At 31.4% G+C, this 22053-nt stretch overlaps 1 protein-coding gene across 3 annotated transcripts in view; it reads left to right on the top strand.

The window, feature by feature from the left end:
* Grik2 (glutamate ionotropic receptor kainate type subunit 2) overlaps positions 1–22053 on the top strand; it is a 634369-nt gene that overhangs the window by 601320 nt on the left and 10996 nt on the right. For all 3 annotated transcript variants that reach the window (XM_026406867.2, XM_077801706.1, XM_077801707.1), the window contains exon 15: positions 19919–20169. In XM_026406867.2, coding sequence (XP_026262652.1) covers positions 19919–20169 — 251 coding nt within the window. The remainder of the gene's footprint in view (positions 1–19918; positions 20170–22053) is intronic.

Genomic DNA, 22053 nt, shown 5'->3' with positions numbered 1-22053 from the left:
AATAATTTTAATCTTATTAATAATTTTCATGGAAATTTTAAGCCATAATATTGTCTTACCCACATTCAGTCTGAAGTAAAAAAGGTAATAATGGATTATATCATTGATTTTTTTTGGTGAAAATGTACTGCTTTGACATGTGAAAAAAATAAAAGGATTTTTTTCTTTCATTTCTGTTTTTTTAATGTTAAATACATTGGATCCACTACTTTATTTCTCATTATTTGATGAAGTAAGAGATGTAGAATAGGTACCAGGGAGTTATATTGTTTGTTCAAAGCAGATGCCAGTGTTTATAAAAAAGGAATCTGTATGAGAAGCATGTTTTTCCCTGTTTTGCTCACCATCCATTTCTAGAATTCCCAATTCATCATATAATAAGTACTGTAATATTCATCATTATGGATGCATAAAATTGCTGGCCTTCAGTTTTTCAGCTTTACTAAAATGAATGAATACATTTGTCTTCATTAGCTTAACATCATGCACAAAAATTGATGGAAATTATTCATCTTTCTACAGGTCAATCCTCCATTAAAATGCATTCTATTTTTTCTTTGCATAAACAGCATAATTTTAATATTACTGAAGTAATTTTGCAAGGATAAATTTGAGATCCAATAATTTTCAGAAAATGAATTAAATAAAAAAACTCAAATTATACCTGTAGAAGCTGGGCATTCCTGGCATATTTGTTAAAGTCTAGATTACATGTCATGAAAACAGATGAGAGTCTCAGTAAGTTATGCCTGCTCCACAGATATTATCAACAGACTCTGCATGCTAGAATCTAGGAAACTTCCAGAGGGAATTTGATGAATTGCGAGCACCAGTGTGAGCAGCCTTTATTAATATTGTAAATGATGACCAAATGTTACCCAAATAATGCAGAAATGGGTAATTCTCATAAAAGAGTTAGTTTTGATAGATTTTATATGCACAGACTGAATCATTTAATTCATTTAGTGTTTTGTAATGATTAGTTTAAGAACATGAATTTAAATTTCATTTGAAATTAGTTAGCCGCTGTCTGACTGTGCCAGGCAGTCATTTATTGGGTTTGTAAGGCTAAAATCAACGAATCACTTTTATTAGAAAAATGTTAGTCAAGGTATAGGGATGAAATCTATGAGTACTATATGTCAAAGACAAATGCCTTGTATTTGCTTGCCCTTCATGTGACAAGAATATTCTTAGCATGTTACACAGTGAATGAGTCTTTATGGTTAGAAGACTTATGTGCAAATCCTAATTTCTCCCGTGTGTCCTAATATTTGAGGTAAAGTCAGTGAACATCCTTGTAACACTGTGTCCTCATCTGTAAATAGGCTTAATCATGATTACATTTTGGATTGTGCTAAGAATTAAGTTCATTATATTTATAGAATTTAGGTCAGAACATATGTACCATTAGAAAAAGTTCAATCATCCACAATGTTTGTATGCTTCAAAACATTATGTTGTTCATGATAAACACATATTATTTTATCTATCAGGGAAAAAATAGATAAAGAAAAATTTAAGAAAAATAATTTCTAAGGATCATCTTAAAGAAGGGCTCTCTAATAATTGAAAAGATCCATTAGTGTTCTTTAAGTTATTTGTATTTAGAAAATGCTAAGATTGAATGCAAAATGTTCTCACCACAAAAAATGATGACTATGTGAGATAATGCATATGTTAATTAGCTAGATTTAGACTTTCCATAACATATATATATATATATATATATATATATATTTCAGACTATCAACTACACCATAAATCCATACTATTTTATCTTTCAATTTAAAAAATCAAAAATAAATTTTAAAAAATATTGAGCATTTGGAAATAGGATTGTCGCTCAGTGGTAGACTGCTCGCTTAGTGCAGGCGGGACCCAGGTTCAATTCTCAGTACCACATAAAAAAAATAAAGGCATTGTGTTGTGTCCATCTACAGAAAAAAAAAAAGATTCTCTCTCTCTCTCTCTCTCTCTCTCTCTCTCTCTCTCTCTCTCTCTCTCTCTAGAAAAATATTGAACATTCTCTTGAAAAAAATGTTCTCTTCAAATTTTTGGGTTTAGTCTGATGATTTATTGAGAACTGTTCAACATTCATAATTTAATAATTAATATTTATTTGCAACAAAAATATAATAAGAAACCATTGCTGCCATAGTAACACCTAGTACTATTACATAATCATTATACAAATTCCTGAAGGAGGTAGGGTTTATAAGATACAAACATTTCTATTTTCATATGTAGTGCCAGAGTTTCATGAAATAATGCTCAGAAAAAATATAACACTGTATTTCACCAGTCCCTTTTAAATAATATATATGAAATATGTCAGAAACAGTGAAAATAGTGAGTTTTTTACTATGAAATGATAACATTTGTCTTCTATTTTCTTTTACATATCAGAAAATATTTGAAATATGAATCAAGGGCAACTAAGATATGTACCCTACATATTGATACCATAACATTTCTCTTTGTGTTCTTAGATAATTGAATATTCTTCTGAATATTTTACAAATATTTGTTCAAGTACAAAGTATTACATTATTTTTAATGGAGGTTATAAGTCCATTATATTTTGACATTTGCTATAAAGGACAAAGCATATCTTCTATCCAAAGTAAGTCAGTTATTGATTTGAAATGTAGGTGTTTAAAGTTTATTATATCTACACTGTTCTTGGTGGCCAATACATTTAATATTTTCATATATTTACTTTAAACACACATAGTCTCTACCCCATTTTTGAACAATAGATTTTATTATTAGAGCACTTCTTACATACATAGCCAAACTGAGTGGAAGATACAAAGATTTGTTTCATCTTGTCTTTCAATTCTTCTGATATTTTTGACCTGTTTTCTCGCATTTCTACACAAACAGTAACATTCTTTATTGGTTCTTTCTAGTTATTCATATACTCTCCACTCCAACACATGCGTAAGTTGTCTTATACCTTAGCATATCTCACTAGCATGGTGCATTTATTGTAGTTGATGAACTTGCATCAGCACATTATTGCCAAATGAATAGTATACATTACAGTTGATGCTTGATGTGCACTCTATAGTTTTGAACTAAAGTGAAGACATGCATTCACCACTGTAACATCATTTAAAGCAGTTTCACTGCCTAAAAATCCCCTGTGTTTTGTCTATTCATCCTTCCTCCTCCATGAAATCCCTGGAAACCACAAGTGATTTTTACTCTACTCATAGTTTTGCCTTTTCCAGAATGTCACAAAGTTGTAGTCATACAGTATGTATCGTTTTCATTTGGAATTACTTCATGTTGTAATATATATGTTTAAGTTTCCTTCAAGTGCTTTCATGGCTTGATAAATTAATTAAAGTGGTGAATAATATTCCACTGTCTTGAGGAACCAATTTTATTTTTCCCCTCACTTACTAAAGAATATATTAGTTGATTCCAAGTTTTAGCAATTGTGAATAAAGCTTCTGTACATATCCATGTCCATGTTTTGTGTGGATATTTTTTAACTTCTTTGGGTAAATACCAAGGGTCATGATGACTGACTCATATGGTAGGAGTATCTTTAGTTTCATAATGATTTGCCAGACTGTCTTCCAAACTATTACATCATTTTGCTCTCCCATCTGCAGTAAATGAAAATTTCTGGTTATCCACATTCTCCCCAGAATTTGGTGTTGTTATTGTTGTGAATATTGGATATTCTAATAGATGTGAGTACTATTTTTGTTGTGAATATTGGATATTCTAATAGATGTGAGTACTACTTTATTGTTATGTGAATTACTATTTTATTGATAACGTGATATGGAAAATTTTATATACTTCCTTGACATTTGTATGTCTTCTTTTTTAAGGTGTCTGATTTTTTTTACATTTTTAATTAGGATTTTTAATTTGCCATTTAGTTTTAAGAAAATGGGTTCTTTGCATATCTTGTATAACAGTCCTTTATCAGATACATCTTTGGGATTTATTTTCTTCCATCTTGTCTTTTAATTCTTCTAATATTTTTGACCTGCTTTCTCTCAATTCTACACAAACAGTAACATTCTTTATTGGTTCTTTCTAGTTATACATGACAGTAGAATTCATTTTGATAAAGCTATATAAGCATGGAATATATTTTATTATAATTAGGACCCCATTCTTGTGGGTGTCCTCAATGGTGGGATTCACTTTGTTATTTTTATATATATACATAGGAAGATTATATTGGATTCATTCCGCTGTCTTTACTATTCTTAGCCCCATCCTTCCTTTTATTCTCCTTTGTCTAATTTACTGAACTTTTCTTTTTCCCCTTGAAACATCCCCTCTTATTGTGGGTGTTAGCATCCACATATCAGAGAGAACATTTGGTCTTTCTTTTTCAGTATTGGCTTTTTCGCTTAGCATGATAGTCTCCAGATCCATCCATTTACTGGCAAATGTCAAAATGGCATTTTTATTTATGGCTGAGTAATAGTCCATTGTGTATATATTATCCATGCATCTGTTGAAGGACATGTAGGTTGGTTCTATAGCTTAGCTGTAGTGAGTTATGCTGCTATAAACATTGATATGACTTCATCACTGAAGCATGCTGATATTAAATCCTTTGGATACATCCCATGGACTGGGATGACTGGGTCAAATGATGGTTCCATTCCTAGTTTTTTGAGAAATCTCTGCTCTGATTTCCAGAGTGGTTGTATCAATTCGTAATCCTATCAACAATGAGCGAATGGACCCTTTTCTCTACATTCTCATCAACATTTATTGTTACTTGTATTCTTCATAGTTGCCATTATTACTAGAGTGAGATGAAATCTCAGTATAGTTTTAATTTGCATTTCTCTCATTGCTAGAGAAGTTGAGTAGTTTTTCATATATTTTTGACCATTAATATTTCTTCTTTTGAGAAGGGTCTTTTCAGTTCCTTTGGAATTTATTGATTGGGGTGTTTGTGAGTGTGTGTGTGTGTGTGTGTGTGTGTGTGTGTTATGTTTCTTGAGTTCTTTGTTTATTCTGGAAATTAATGCCTGAGCTGAGGTACAAGTGGCAAAGATTTTCCCCCATTCTGTAGGCTCTCTCCTCATACTCTTGATTGTTTCCTTTATGGGTGTTATTTTTATATTCTGCTACTTTTCTGAAAAAGCTTTGCAATTTGATGCAATCTAATTTATTGATGTTTAAAATTTTATTTTACTTCTTTGCTTTAGTAGTCTTGTTAGGAAGTCAATTCCTGAGACAATATGTTGAAGTATTGGGCTGACATTTTCTTCTAGTATGTGCAGCATTTTCTAATTTCTAGATCTTTGATCCACTTGGAGTTGATTTTTGTGCTGGGTGAAAGATTGGGTTAGCTTTCAGTCTATTACATATGGATTTCTAGTTTCCTCTGCCATTTGTTGAAGAGACTATATTTTCTCTGGTGCATGTATTTGATACCTTTGTCTGGTATGGATAATTGTATTTATGGGAGTTTGTGTCTGTGTCTTCCATTCTGTTCTGTTGGTCTTCTTGTTTATTTTGGTGCCAATACCATGCTGTTTTGTTACTATAGCTCTGTAGTATAATTTTAAGTCTGGTTGTGATGCCTCCTGCTTCATTTTTCTTACTTAGGATTGCTTTGGCTATTCTGGGCCTCTTTGTTTTCCAAATGAATTTTATGATAGTTTTTTTTTATTCTTATGAAGAACATCATTGGAATTTTTAGAGGAATTGCATTAAATCTGTATAGCACTTTTGGTAATTTGGCCTTTTTGGTGGTATTAATTCTGCCTATCCAAAAATGTGGGAGGCCTTTCTATCATTTAATGTCTTCATCAATTACTTTCTTTAGTGTTTTGTAGTTTTCATTGTACAGATCCTTCACCTCTTTTGTTAGATTTATTTTTAAGAATTTTTTAAGCTACTGTGAGTGGGATGCTTTTCGTAATTTCTCTTTCAGCTGATTCATCATTGGAATATTGAAATACAATTGATTTGTGGGTGTTAGTTTTATATTCTGCTACTTTGCTGAATTTGTTTATGAATTATAGCAGTTTACTGGTGGAGTTTTTTGGGCCTTCTAAATATAAAATCATGTCATAGGCAAACCAAGATAATTGAACTCTTCTTTTACTATTTATATCCCTTTAATTTTTTTTTCTTTAGTCTAATTGCTCTGGCTAGAGTTTCAGAGGCTATGGTGAATAGAAGTGTGAAAGTGTGCACCTCTGTCTTATTCTTGTTTTTGGAGGGAATGCTTTCAGTTTTTCTTCTTTTAGAATGATGTTAACCTGGGGTTTATAAAACATAGCTTTTACAATGTTCAGGTATAGTCCTTCTATCCCTAGATTTTTCTGTGTTCTAAACATGAATGGATGTAGCATTTATATTTGTCTATATTATACCATGAACCTTGATATTTTGAAGCTATTTATTTTCCCTTTATCTAGAAGAAATGAATTTTAGATGCTATCATTATTATGTTAAATGTACTTTTCTAAACCAGGAACAGGTATGGGTGGAAAAGAAACAGAAAAATAGGCAAAAGTTAACCAAAGAAAAATAAGAGTTATTACTAACAAACCTATTTTGAAACATATTCTTTTTATGTACCTATTTTTAAGACTAAGGTCATTTCATCTTTTGTATAGTCCTATAATTCTTTGTTCTCTTTTACAATGCTTCTTATATTTGTAAAACCTCATTCAACATGTGTGTTCTCTTTTGTACTAAAATCTCTAGAAGCTTTATAATTCATCATAACTCATGGTTATGTTGTTCACCATTATATACTTAGTATCTAGCACATTCACTGAGTAATATAATAACACCATCATCTGATAGGGAAAGAAATATTAAAATGGAATTATAGTACTAGATTCTAAATGCTGTATTAAAATATCTGCAGTGTTTTGTGGTGTCAAAGAAAGATTCTATACATCTTCATGGCAGCCACAAAAAAGTGAGTACAGATGGGGAAAGATATGCAGACATTAGTTTGGATGTGAGGAAGTTCTGTCAGAAAAATCAGAGAAAATATGAAAGGGTATCACTATAGGAAAAGAAAACAAAATACAGCTACTTGATATTGCTGGAATACTGGATGTAAGAAGAAAAGGATAAATTCAGGAAAGAAGACTGAAGATAGTTTGAAGACAAGGATTTTATACTATTTTTAGGAAATGGGATTTTATACTACAGACCCAGTCCACCACTGCAAAATTTTAAGCAAAATATGAAATTAACAGATTTGCAATACAAAAAGATTATTATGTAGCTTAGAGAGTGACTCACATTTTTTAATGCTTAGTGTTCTGTAATTTAACTCATATGAACTGACAATTTTCAAGATCTAATTCATCTTTTTATTATTTTTCATTAATTTCTTATACTCTTTTTATGTGTTCAGATTGTTTACTTCCAAAATAAAATACAAGGAGTGATAAGAATAAATCCTCACCCATCTAACAGCTATCTAAATTAAGCTATTAATGGGCCCATGAAGTGCTCAGTTGCTAAATATAGTAAATACTCATTTAAAATAAATAGATTAAAATTATTACATATAATTATATATATATATATATATATATATATATGATAAATATTTAAATAAAGTTTGAGTTCAAAACCTGATGCATTCAAATTGCTTAAGATTGTAAGTGTGTAGGACATATAGATTTTTTCTGTGTGTAGTATTTTATTTTTTCCATATTTTTTATTGGTTCATTATAGTTGCACATAATGGTGGGATTCATTGTTACATGATCATTAATACACACAATATTACAATATAATTTGAACCATTCTCCAGTATTTTCCCTTTCTCTCCTTGCTCACTTTATACTTTATCTCTCCTTACTCACTCTCCTTATCACTCTACTGATCTTCCTTCATTTTCATGAGTTCTGTCCTCAACTTTCTTCTCCTTTTCCCCTTTTTTTTCCCTCTAACAGCCACTTATGAGAGAAAATACATGATTCTTGATTTTCTGAATTTGGCTTATTTCACTTACTACAATATTCTCAAGTTCTGCACATTTTCCTACAAATGACAAAAGTTGATTCTTTTTTATGGCTGAATAAAGCTCCATTGTCTATATGAATCACATTTTCTTTTTCTATTCATTCATTGATGGGGGCTAATCCCATGGTTTGGTGATGATTGTCAATTATGCTGCCATAAACATGGATATGTATGCCCTGCTATAGTATTATTATTTTAATTCTTTAGGATAAATACTCAGCAGTGTTATATCTGGGTCATATGGTTACTCCATTCCCAGTCTTTTGAGGAATCTCCATACTGATTCCCCTAGTGGTTGCACTAATTTATTATCATAACAGTGTAAAAGTGTTCCTTTGCTCTCACGTCCTCTTATTATAATTTATTATTATTTGTATTCTTGATAGATGCCATCCTGAATGGAGCAAGATGAAATCTCAATATAGTTGGATTTACATTTCCCTAACTGCTAATTATATTGAAAATTTTTTATATATGTGTTGGCCATTTGTATTTCTCCTTTTGAGAAGTTTTTGTTTAGTTTATTTGTCCATTTATTAATTGTTTTTTTTTCTTTTGGTGTTTTTGGTGTTTTTTATGAATTCTGTATATTGATTGTCTATCAGAAGAGTAGCAAGTAAAGGTTTCTTTACATCCTATAGGTTTTCTCTTCACATTCTTGTTTCCTTTACAGTGAAGAAGCCTTTAAATTTGATGTTATCCTAATTATTAACTCTTGGCACTATTTTCTGAGTTTTAGGAATCCTATTGAGAAAGTTGTTGCTTTAGCCTATATGTTGAAATGTTGACTTTAATCTTTTCTTCTAGTAGTTGAATCATTTCTGATCTAATTTCTAGCTCCTTGATTGATTTGAGTTGACTTTTGTGCAGGGTGAGAGATAAGAATATACAATCATTTTTTTTTTCATTTCTAAGGATAATACATTTTCCCAGAATTATTTGGTTAAAAGGCTGTCTTTTCTTCATTTTATGTTTTTGATACATTTGCCAAGTATCAGATGATTGTATCTGTGTGGGTTTGTCTCTGTCTTGTACTCTGTTCCAATAGTCTGTTGTGTCTGTTTTTTTTTTTTTTTTTGGAAGTATTATAAAGTTTTTGTTACTATACCTCCATAGCATAATTTGAAGTCAGGTATGGATAGTGATACTTCTAGCATTGCTTCCCTTGGCTTAGAATTGTCTTAGCTATTCCGTTTCTTTTATAATTTCAAGTGAATTTTGGGAATGTTTTTTGTAGTTCTGTAAAGTATGTCATTGGTAGGGGTTGCATGGAAACTGCTTTTGGAATTATGGCTTTTTAGCAATATTTCTTCTACATGTCCATGAACATGGGATGTCTTTTCCATCTTCTTAAATTTTATTCTTCAATATTCTATTATTTTCAAAGATCTTCCCCTTCTGGTTAAATTTATTTTTAGGGTTATTTGTTTTTCTTGAGGCTATTGTGAATGGAATTGTTTTTCCTGATTTCATTCTCAGTGGATTCATTACATATAAAAATGTTATTGACTTGTGCATGTTGATTTTGTAAATTGCCACTTTGCTGAATTTGTTTTTTATCTCTAGCAGTCTTCTGGTGTAACTTTTTGGATCTTCTAAGTATAGGATCATAATATCCGTAAACAGTGCTAATTTGACTTCTTCCTTTCTTCTTTTAATCTCTTTAATTCTCCTCTCTTCCATAATCACTGGACTAGAATGTTTAGTACTATTTTAAACAGAAATGGTGAGAATGAATAACTTGTATTGTTCCAGATTTTAAAGGAAATATTTCCAGTTTTTCATCATTCACTATGTTGCTGCGTTTGCCATATGTAGCCTTCATGATCTTGAGGTAGATTAGTTTTTCCCTAGTTATTTTAGATATTTTTTTTTATGAATAGATGGTGACATCTGTTGAAGGCTTTCTCTGCATCTTTTGAGATGACCATGAGATTTTTGTTCTTAATTTTATTTATGTGATAAATTTGGCTTATTTTCTTGTGTAAGTTAAACGATCCTTGCATCCCTGATGTAAAACCAACTTCATCATGATATACAATCTTCTTAATATCTTGTCAAAAATAATTTGCTAATATCTTATTAAGTACTTTTACATCTAAATTTTCAAAGTAGTTTCTAATGATCCTTTGCATTTCTGTCATTTCTATGGTGATTTATCCTTTTGCATCTAACATCCCATTAGAGATCTGTAGTTTTCTTTTCTTAATGTGTCCTTAAATGGTTTTGATATAAGTGGAATACTGACTTCATAGAATAAACTTGGAAATATTCCATTCTGTTCTATTACATGAAATAATTTGAGGACATTTTGCATTAATTCTTTATTAAAGGTCTTATAGAATTCCACTAAGAATCCATCTGGTGCTTGGTTTTTCTTCCTTGGAAGACTTTATTTCTGCTTCTATCTCATTGCTTGCTATTGGTCTGTTTACCATTTCTCTGTGCTTTTGATTCGATTATGGTAGGTTCTTTGTGTATAAAAATGTATCCACTTACCCTAGATTTTTCCATTTATTGGAATGTAATTTTTAAAATATTCCCTAATTATACTCTGAATTGCTGTGAAGTCTGCAGTGATTTATCTTTTTCATCTCTAATTTTATTAGTGTGTGTCTTATCTTTTTACCTTCTGGTTAGTTTTACTAAGGGTTTATCTGTCTCGTTTATATGGTCAAAGAATCACTCTTTGTCTAACTGGTCATTTGTGTTTTTGTCTTCCTAATTTTATCAATTTCAGCAAATACCTTAATTATTTCCTTCTTTCCACTGTCTTTTGAATTTGTTTGTTCTTGTTTTTCAAGGATGCTGAAGTGCATCATTTGGTTGTTTAGTAGGATTCTTTCTGATTTCTTTTTTTTTTTTTAAGAGAGAAAGAGAGAGAGAGAGAGAGAGAGAGAGAATTTTTTTTAATATTTATTTTTTAGTTTTCAGCAGACACAACATCTTTGTTTGTGAGTGGTGCTGAGGATTGAACCCAGGCCGCGTGCATGCCAGGTGAGCATGCTACCGCTTGAGCCACATCCCTAGCCCTCTTTCTGATTTCTTTATGTAGGCACTCATAGCCACAAACTTTCCTGTCAGAACTGCCTTCATAGTGTACCAAAGGTTCAGGGATGAAGTACCACTATTCTCATTTGACTATAAGAATTTTTAAATGTCTACCCTGATTTTTTATATCATGCATTCATCATTCAAAATTGTATTGTTCAGGGGCTGGGGTTGTGTCTCTGTAGCACACTTATCTCACACATGTGAGGTACTGGGTTCAATCCCCAACACCACTTAAAAATAAGTAAACAAAATAAATGCATTGTGTCCATCTACAACTTTTAAAAAGTGTATTGTTCAATCTCTAATTTTATTGTAGTGTAGTGTTCTAATTTTATTCTATTATGTTCACATAAGATGCAAGAGATTTTATATATATATTTGTATTTGCTAAGAGTTGCTTTGTGGCCTCAAATATCATAGCTCTCAACTTTCCTTCTCACCAGTGTTAGGTAGAATGAAATGGGACATTCTACGGGACTGTTTGTTGGAGTTTTGCCCAGACAGACCAGATTGATGCATTCCTAGGATGTTGCTGCTGCAGAATTCTAAGAGGGATGCTTCAGTGACTGTGGCTTAGCTCCATTCAGGATTTAGTTGGGTGGTACCTGCTCTGGACAGATTAGATCAATATACCTCTAAGGCTAGGCAGGTCCTGATCTCTGCTGTAGATCTCAGAAGCTTTGCAATAATTTTTCTCATGGGCAGGGGAATCAGCCCTTCACAGGTCTCACTTACTCTGCTTCCCACAGATATATCCTTTCCAGGCTTAGTCCCTGAGTGTATTCACACTGGCCTATTCAGTTTCTGAACCTCTTCATCTGGCCATGTGAGCTGCCAGTCTCAAAGAGAAAATAAAATGTACTTCTCTTCATTTTTCTGATTTGAATACCCCTGGTAATAACTTTCTCTGTGCCTGTGTTACTCATGTTCTGCTAGGTATACCCTAGGCAACATATTATTGCTTGTTAAGACAGTATGGCAATGTTTACTGTGATCTCTGAGGCTCCTGCAGCAAATCTTCCATCATGTCCTCCTAAGGTGGTCCTGGCTTCACTTTTCCATTTGCCAATTGAGAAATCCAGATCCCTTTCAAATACCAGTTCACTGTGTAGACACTGGATCAGCTAATTCCAACTTACTTTTCTGATCTACAGATTTTTCAATGTCAAATATGTGCTTTGTGTTTCTCTTTATATGGTCCCTCCTCTCTGCCATGAATTAGCACCACTGTTGCTGCCACAAACAACTTGGCTTCTATGTATTCTCTCTTGTTCTTTGTTCAATGAATCCAAATTTCTAAGACTCTGTCCAATATTGAATTTCAGTGAAATCCCTTTTTCACCCACCTTACTGAGAAGCAATTACTCCAGCTGCTTGAATCCCAAGCCACAGAATAATTGGAAATGCAGACTTCTTCTAATCTACCATCTTGAATCTCCAATTACCCAAACTTTTAAAAGCTTAGACTAAGCTTCTTGGAAGAGTTAAGGGCTGCAGTTTAGATGGCTGTTGGGTGTCCATAATTAACATCTGCTACACTTGAGACAAACTTTCATTTGCACAGATTTGGATGTTGACAAATGGTTAAGTAATTAATATTACCTTACATATGCATTTGTTCACAAAAAAATTGCTTAGTGTGCCAGATGTAATATTATAAAATCAGATAAAACCCCAGTCCTCAGAGAATTTACATCCTTTTGGAATAATACATATTAAACAGCCACCAAAATTGTTTTTAAAAACAGACAAATTCTCAAAAAAAGAGCTAAAGTGTTATAATATTGTAAAACAGCATTATTGACTGAGTAAAATATCAAAATGGAAATATAGTGATGTAAAATTCAATCTGAAATTTAAATAAAACATTTAGCAGTTCTTAAAAGGGAGTACTATCTCCTGAGGGGTCATAAAATATATCTAAAACTAAGAAAATGTAGTGTGATTCCAACTTTCTTAGAAGATTTTGTCATGCATTGATAGATAAGATAAATCTCTGAAAGAACTAAGCATCTGTTTTGCCTTTAGGGCAACTAGTATTCATTTCAGCATAAGAAGTAGGGAGTCATTTGATAAAATGTAATACTGCCAGTAGAACTATCACTTAAGTATCAAAGTTGATAATTATAGCTGGGTGTAGTCGTACATGCTTATAGTACTAGTGATTTGTGAATTTGAGACAGAAAGATCACAAGCTCAAGTTCTTGGCAACTTGGTGAGATCCTGTCTCAAAATAAAAAGTGACAGGGATATAACTCAGTGGTTGAATACCCCTGGGTTCAATTCCCAGTACTTTAAAAAAAATTGTTCATGATTCTATCAAAAAACTTCATACCATTTGTGGTTGCAGCACTTTTACTTATCAAGACACTGACAAAGGAATCCCCTGATTATTCAAGTTAGTATAAGAATTTATAAACATGCTTTCCATCCTAACTTACTCTAAGTGGCCAATACTAGAAGTGTGAAATAAGCTTATTTGTGTTTTAATTGACCATTTCTTGAATGCATCAAAATTTCATGTCATTTCATTCAAAAACATACTGAATACTTACTATGTGATAGGCATCATGCTGACACTGAATGGTCTAAAGTGGATAATGGATTGTTTCTTACCACCACTGACAGCGAGTCTGGTCTTAGTGAACATTTAAAGAAAATCATATTTTGGGGTATATGTCTTGAAAACACTTATCAGGCTAAATTCTTTTAAAGAAGAGGAATAATTAAGGCATTATTAAAGTTCTTTGAGGCATGTCCCTGGAATGCTATATATTTAAAGATTATGCTAAGATTATATACCTAGGAGTATATAAATTAGTATGTTTCAGAGATTTGCAATATCTTGGGGCAATTACTACATATAATACTAAAAATTGAATATTAATAGCACATTAAAAAATTATTTTAAACCCACAAAAAGCAAATAGTAACCTATGGTTACTTTTGAATCATGTTCAGCACATAATATAATCATGAGATTTGAACAAATAAAAAATATAAAATAAAGAAAACTGAAGTCCTTCAGGAAGTAAACAGAGAGTATTTGTCATTATGAAAATAATAAATACTAAGAGTTCCTTAGTTTTTTAACAAAATATTTAAAAATTGGGGTTCTGTTAGAACAAAACTACATATTTTGTATTTTCTTTCAAAAATTGGTTTAACCAATTTTGGCATACATATATATTTAAATAATTCTTACAGCTCTTGTCCCCCCCACCCCCAAATAATCTTTCAGGGACTTGAAAACCAAGTGTGGAGAACTCAATGTGCTATGAATTCTCATGAGATGATGTTTCATGAAACTTGGAACAATAGATGAAGATGCAAGTTGACAACGTTGCTATCATAATGGATAAAATTGAGAACAAAGGAATTCATATACAGGGAGAGGCAGAAAAAGCTAAAAAGGAACAACATCTTCTTCCTGACCGAAACTATGTCATAAATGTAGTTTATTTTTACCTAAGGCAGTGGATCACAATAAGTGTTAATTATTGTTTCTAAAACAGTACAATTGAGGTTTTAAAGAAAAATATTGTTGTAGGCACTAAAAGACTTGGGGAAAAATTGTTCCTCTGAAAATAAATTAAAAAGTTATAAGCAAATTTTATTTTTTATTTTTATTTTTTTGCTGTTTTTGCCTCAGATAGATGCAAAGATAGACGTGTTATGGAGAATAATTTAAGATTCTTTGATCAAGAAATTCTTTAAATATGAAACAGTGGCACCTTTCCCAAAAAGAGAAGATTGTGATAATTCCAGTTTTGGAAATATTGTTTTAATGGGTTAAACCATATAAAACCTTGATCTGGAAGTAATGAACCTTTTGGCCTGATAGGTGGAAAATTACCAGACTTAGAATAATATGATTTCAGCATATTTCATTAAATCTGATAGGGTATTAGATAATTTACTGTGCATCCAGAAATAAAAACTGTTTACTGATGAATAAGTCTTTGCCAGAATTAAGATTAATATGGATTGCATTTACCATATTTTTATATGATATCTGGATATACTGAAATAAGGGAAATATTTGTATATAACTGTACATTGGCACAGAGAATTAAAACGGCAGCATACTGAGCAAATCAATAAATTGTGTATGTCAGACTTAGCCTTTAAAATTAACTATGACTTACATGTGTGCTGTATTCTACAAGTGAGGCACTTAGAATGGTAGAAGGGTGGAAAGAAGGGGAAGAAAGATAGGAGGAGAGGAGAGCAGGGGTAGGAAGGGAAAAGAAGACATTGGGGGGAAGGAAATAAAAGGAAAAGAAAGGATGGGAGGAGTGAAAAGACTAAGACAAGGAAGGGCAGAAGAATAGAAGCTTCGAGGGAGGGGCAAAAAGAGGAAGGAAGGGAAAGAGGGAGGGAGGCAGGGAGAGATGAATCATCTAAATTTACCTCTGAAATCTTTGCTGAGATTTGTTTCTGTTATTTATAATAATCACAGTTTATTCTAGGAAATTTTAATAAATATCTTGGAAGAAATTCTTATAAAATCACAATTTTACATGAAATTATTTGATCAAAATTCAACATTTAGGGACTTTTGGAGTCAAAAATTTTATAATTGAGGAAATTCTGCATAAGTACATTCATCATTTTTATTTCTCCATCCACATACTGTCATAGTATGTCACTCAAAACAACCTCTATACCTCCTTAGATAGCTCAGTTTGAGCTTCATGTCTTATGCATATAACATCGAAAGGTTTCCTTGGAATAAACATATGTCTTTCTCTTTCTCTTTCTTTTTCTTCTTATGCAAACTGGAACTCTTTTTACCTTATCACATGGTATTTTGGTAACTTCTAAAAAGATAATTTTAAAAACAATGTTCCCTTACTGTAAATATGGAGAATATGATGAAATAACCAAAGAAAGTCAAATGAGAGAAAAAAATATAAAAAGAACCAAAGAACCAATGTTACATAATAAAGATGCAAAGGCTAAATTCAGCTTTAGGAAATGTTTGACTTATTTTGAATATCTACTTAAGTTAGATAGTTTTACACAAAATATTTTATATGACTTCATAAAAACTGAAAATAAATGGTCACTGTGGAAATTCCACAGAGTTTCAATAAAACTGGAAATGAAGGTTGTCTGTCTACTGTAGATGTTGCAGATTTTTTGATAATTTTGTCTATGTTGCTTCATTCATTTATTGATTTCCTTAATTTATGGTTGTCTACTTCTTAAACATTTGACTATTTTTAGTTGTAAGTTTGTAAGCATATTTGTGAGTTATAATAGACAACTTTATCATTTCCTCAGGTATTTTTTTTTCCAAATGAAACAGAGACCTCTTGAAAAAAATGCATCTCTTCCTTGCAGGTGACCTGAAAATGTAAATCTTCAGCTTCTCTGTTTAACCCAATTCCATCAGTTCCTTGCTGGTCAGTATATGAATTGAGGCTGGAATTGGGACTATCTATCTAACTAATGACTCTTCACTTCATTAGAACTAAGCACATGGCTATTCATGTCACAGGAGAATGAAAGATACTCTTTATTCTTTGATCTCAATATGTCCTTGAGATTTCACAACTGGATGAAATTTCAGTCCACATTTGTCTGTGTAGAAATACTTCCCAATGAGCTTCAAATTCCATATCAAAGCAGTAGCAATTCTTTGTTGAAATACTGTTCTATTAAAAAAAAACTTAAACTAAGTTAATGAAATAATAATATGTAAAACATCAGTGATTTTCAGTTATTGATTATATCCATATATTATTTCATCCTATTAAAACCTCAAAATAAATTGTAGTAACTTTATAAGTTTAATTAAAACAAAATATCAATTAAACATTACTGTGCTCAGGAGAACAAGTGTACTAAGGTTTTCTACCAATGGGAATTTTTTGTATTTGCAAGTAACCCAATTCAAGTAATTCAATTCTATACAACCTGTGACTTTTTAAATTCACATCAAGTAATAAATAAAACTGTATGCCCATTATCTGCAAAATATTGAATGATTAGATACAGTTTGTTCATCACCACTACCTTTCACTATTTAATTGGTAACTATTGAATTGGAAATTGGAAATAGGAAGCTCAGCTGACAAGGAAACAAGAAAGGCCCATCATTTGCTAAGAAGTAGTTTGTTTTTGTAGATCTGTGTCTAGTTTTGTTCTTGAAATTATAGTGGAGAATGTTGTGTTTGACTATATCAGAACAAACATTCCAGTACAGTTCTGTGGGTATGGTGAATTGGAAAAAACAAAACAAAGCAAAACAAAAAAAACTAATAGTCTGTCAAAACTACTCAGGATGAGAAATAAGCTGGCCCAGAGTATTTAGCTGGATTAAGAGTGTTCTGTATTTGAAAGTCCCTTTTCAAGTAACAATTCCCTTAAATCTTGCTTATGATTATATTTCCAGAAAAGAAACTACATCTTGTGTTAGCCAGGTATGGCCATTTTCAGAAATACTGTCAGAAAAATGTTTGTTTTAGATGCTATGCTTTAAATGAAAATCACAATTGATAAACTACCATTGTGCTTAAAAGGGAAATTTCCTCGACTTTCAATTAAGTATTTATTTTATATGGAAAAAAAACATTAATAAGAATGGTTATTCAGAGTAAGAGTGACCTTTGAGCTAGTGCTAAGCTAGATATGGTGGATTAATGAAAATGGATAGTCAAAAAAAGATGGGTTCTGGCTGGGGTTGTGGCTCAGTGGTAGAGCACATGTGAGGCACTGGGTTCAATCCTCAGCATCACATAAAAAAATAAATAAATGAGCAAAATAAAGGTTAAAAAAAAAGATGAGTCCCATGGTGTTTTATTACATTTCAAACAGATCCAAATCATAGATTGTTACTCTTTCTTTCTTTTATTTTTGGTACCGGGGATTGAACGCAGGAGCACTCAACAATTGAGCCACATCCCCAGCCCTATTTTGTATTTTAGTTAGAGATAGGGTCTCATTGCTTAGTGCCTCACTATTGCTGAGGCTGGCTTTGAACTCACAATCCTCCTGCTTTAGCCTCCAGAGCCGCTGGGATTATAGGCATGTGCCACATTCTTTACAATGTCCTTAATCAAATTTTGCAGAAGATGCAAACATTTGTCTAAAGTCTATGAGAATTCAGAGAGATGGATGAATGGATGGGTGGTTGTATAAACCAATCAATATCTTCTCCAAAGAGCATGTAATATAGAAAAACAGGTTCCATTTAGACAGGTAATTAATAATAACAGTAGATTACTTAAATTAATTGTCCAGTACCTAACTGTTCCAAGTAGAAAGTAGAATGGGGTAATACACTAAAATTTGAAGAGTGTATGGGGGCGGTAGGCAGAATTCCCACTGAGCACTGGAATTTGAGTAGTATTTGAAAAAGAGCATAGGAAAGAAACTGGAACAGGAATTCCTTTATTATACTTGGAATTTATTCCATAATAAAAATTGAAGAGACAGTTCCAATTACAAAGATGAATAATAGCCTTTTTAAGGAAAAACCATGAAAAAAGTTTTATAGAAACCATAGGCTTTTCTACTCTTTTGAGTAAAGTATTGTGTTAAAGAAATAGCTCACCAGTTGTGTTTGAAAGATCTTCACTACCTCAACATTTTCAACACACTTAACATGCTACAATTCTTCTTTGCTTTTACTTTACCCCATCTTGCAAAGAAAGATCTATGAATGTAGATATATTTACACATATAATCACAGGCAGCATTGAATAAAGCTGAAATGTTTAGTATTTTTCTATAAGCAGAAAAACATGATGGGTGAATTTGTGCTGAAAAAAATGGAATGTGAAGTATAGTGTTCTAGCAACTTTAGAAGCAGGCTATTTCTGGATGGGAGAATGCATGCAATAAGTCCAATTTCTTGGGTCAGATTTTGAAAGATGCATGCAGTTCAATTTTTTTTCTGCTTCTAGGCATTCAATTAGTCAAATAATATTTACCAAGTAATTGCTAATGCAGATTAACATATATCTTTAAAAGCAGAATTCTAAATGAAAAAAAAAATTTACACTCAGAATTGAATCCAGATATGCTTACCACTGAGCTGCATCCCCAGTCCTTTTAAATTTTTTATTTTGAGACAGAATCTCACTAAATTGCTAAGGGTCTCACTTGCTGAGGGAGACCTCATACTTCAGCCTCAGCCTCTGCCTCTGGAGTCACTGGGATTACAGATGTGCGCCACATTGCCTCCACTGAAAAGAACATTTTTCTCCAAAGTACAAAATGACAAACAATCAAAAATACTTTACAATATCAAGTCAGCGAGTCTATGAATTATGAATTACATTTCCATAATGAATTTCAAATAATCCAATTCTATATAACCTGCGACTTTTTAAATTCACATCAAGTAGCAAATAAAACTGTATGCCCATTATCTGCAAAATATTGAATGATTGGATACGGTTTGTTCATCACTACTACCTTTAACTTTTTAATTTTATATTGAGAAAAATAATTTCCCTACCTTCCTAAAAATAAAACTACTGACTTAACAGTGCTCTGACTTCACTGTAGAACCATTCTTAGATGTGAACTAAACATCTTTGTCACTCTACCTTTTCCTTTTGTGAATTCTTTCTTACTGTTTGATTTATTTTCCAATGCTATGTGCTGTCAGCTTATAAAGTGGAGAAATTTCTTAGCAAAATTCATGTATCCTGCAAAATCTAGAAAGGCTTTCTGTTTTATTTATCTCATTAAACTTCTATTATCTTTTCCCAGTTGATTTTCTCTACTGAAAATGAATATATGCACACTCAAGCATTTGGAAAAATGTCTGCTTTCCTCTCATCTTGCTAACCTTTAGTTATGAAATTCTGTGTTCCTTGAATGGTTAACATGTCCTCTCCTTTCTTAGGTTCTCCATACAGAGATAAAATCACCATAGCAATTCTTCAGCTGCAAGAAGAAGGCAAGCTGCATATGATGAAGGAGAAGTGGTGGAGGGGCAATGGTTGCCCAGAGGAAGAAAGCAAAGAGGCCAGTGCCCTAGGGGTTCAAAATATTGGTGGCATCTTCATTGTTCTGGCAGCCGGCTTGGTGCTCTCAGTTTTTGTGGCAGTGGGAGAGTTTTTATACAAATCCAAAAAAAACGCTCAATTGGAAAAGGTAAATGTCACATTTTTGCAATTTAAAACACTTATTTTTGTTATAATAAAACACAAATGAAAAACTTTTTGATCTTGGCAACCAAGGGTAGTGCTTAGAACTGTGGCTGTTAATTGTCTATGTCATTTATCATATAAAAATTGCATTTTGTGAAATATAAAATATTTCACAAAAAGACTCATGATCACCCTCACAAAACTTAATTTCATTGTAATATATTTAATTATAGTCAACTTCAAAATAGCTATTCCCATATTTTTGGAATCTGAATTAAGGGCAAATTTTGTTGCTTAAAGTTCATTGCAGTTAGATTAATAGAAGGTTACAGTTAATGAAAATTATAAATTGTATTATTAAGAAAAGCACTCTGCAGATAAAAATGTATAATACTAGTTAAGAGTTTTGAGATAGAGATGTGAATTTTTATTTGGACATAGTTAACAAAATAAATTTATAGTTAAAAAACCTTAGCTTGCATTGTAGACATTTTAACTAACTTTCCTGTATTAATGAATATTTGGAAATATCATGGTTTCTTTTTTGCCACTTAATATATTAATATTATTATTGATATATTATTATTAACAAGTCTTTTTCCTGACTTGTGTTGGAGTCTTTATAAGAATATATGTATAATCTCAAGTATATTGAGACTATTTTTTTTCTTTTCATTTAAATATATTTAGTCATTTGTATAAATGCTTTTGTATTCTATTCTTGAGAAGTTTGTGACCTCATTTACAGTTTTTATTTCTAGTTCTATAATTGTAAATATGACAGAGAATATTTGAAAAATCACTCCAGGTGACTTTTTGTATGTATGGTTATAGCTCTGGACCCGAAATAACTAATATTTTTAAGTCTTCCAGCACTTTGTGTATATAGTCTTTTGCAAATGAACATCTTTGTGTTTTTAATAAAATTCAACAACTCTTAGGTCTTCAGTTCAGCACCTATGTTAGAGTAAAGTTATGGTCTCTTTAATTTTTGAAAGGTTAATGAACATTTATTGGTAAATACAAAGAACTAAAAGTGGTATTTAAAAATAATGTCATCCTGTAATACAAGTGAAATATATTCTGTTAAAATTCTTTGAAATACTAATACCTTTAAAACTGATCTTGAAAACATAGTTGAAACTATCTTTCTTTTCTTTATTGTTATAACAACTGTCCCCTTTCTGAAATCGGGAATTTGGATATGGTTTTCACATATTTATTTCAGTACAGTTCTTGAAACTTACAAATAATGTTTTTAATAAATGAATATTTATAAGCTCATTCTGCCTGTGACTAAAGTAGCCAATTATGAACCTTGAAAATTTTGGAAAATCATGATATTTTCCCTCAACAACATTAAGAATGACTATTTCTGCTGATTTGAAAAATCAGATATTTTTTGTACCTGTGTGACTAATAATGACTAAATACAGTTTTTTTATTATGAATCTTTCTCTGGTATAAAAATGAGTTTTAAAATTAAATCCAAAGACTAACCAAAAAAAACCATTAACTCATCACTTATTCTTGTCATTATAATTTGTGAATAAATGTGATATTTGGTTATTTAATGCTTAAAATATGAACAAAATTATAGAAGGAACTTGGGTTTTCTAATTGGAACTTCAAATCATTCATATGTAATTATTTTCTTTAAGTTATAACTTAATATTAAAATAAAATAGACAAATTAAATCTGGACATATGTGTTATTCTATTGTCCTTATCTCTAGGTGTCTTGTTCATTTGATATACCTAAGTTGTTTTCCAAAACAACACTAAAAAAAGAAAAAAAGTTCTTTTGAAAACAAAAACAAAGAGAAAAGTGATTTAATTTTGAAAATAAACTCCCTTTATTGTTACTATATATAATTAATTTGGTTGA

The sequence above is a fragment of the Urocitellus parryii genome, chromosome 8, assembly GCF_045843805.1.
Source record: "Urocitellus parryii isolate mUroPar1 chromosome 8, mUroPar1.hap1, whole genome shotgun sequence".
Classification (NCBI taxonomy): domain Eukaryota; kingdom Metazoa; phylum Chordata; class Mammalia; order Rodentia; family Sciuridae; genus Urocitellus; species Urocitellus parryii.
This window is presented reverse-complemented; position numbering and strand designations above follow the sequence as displayed.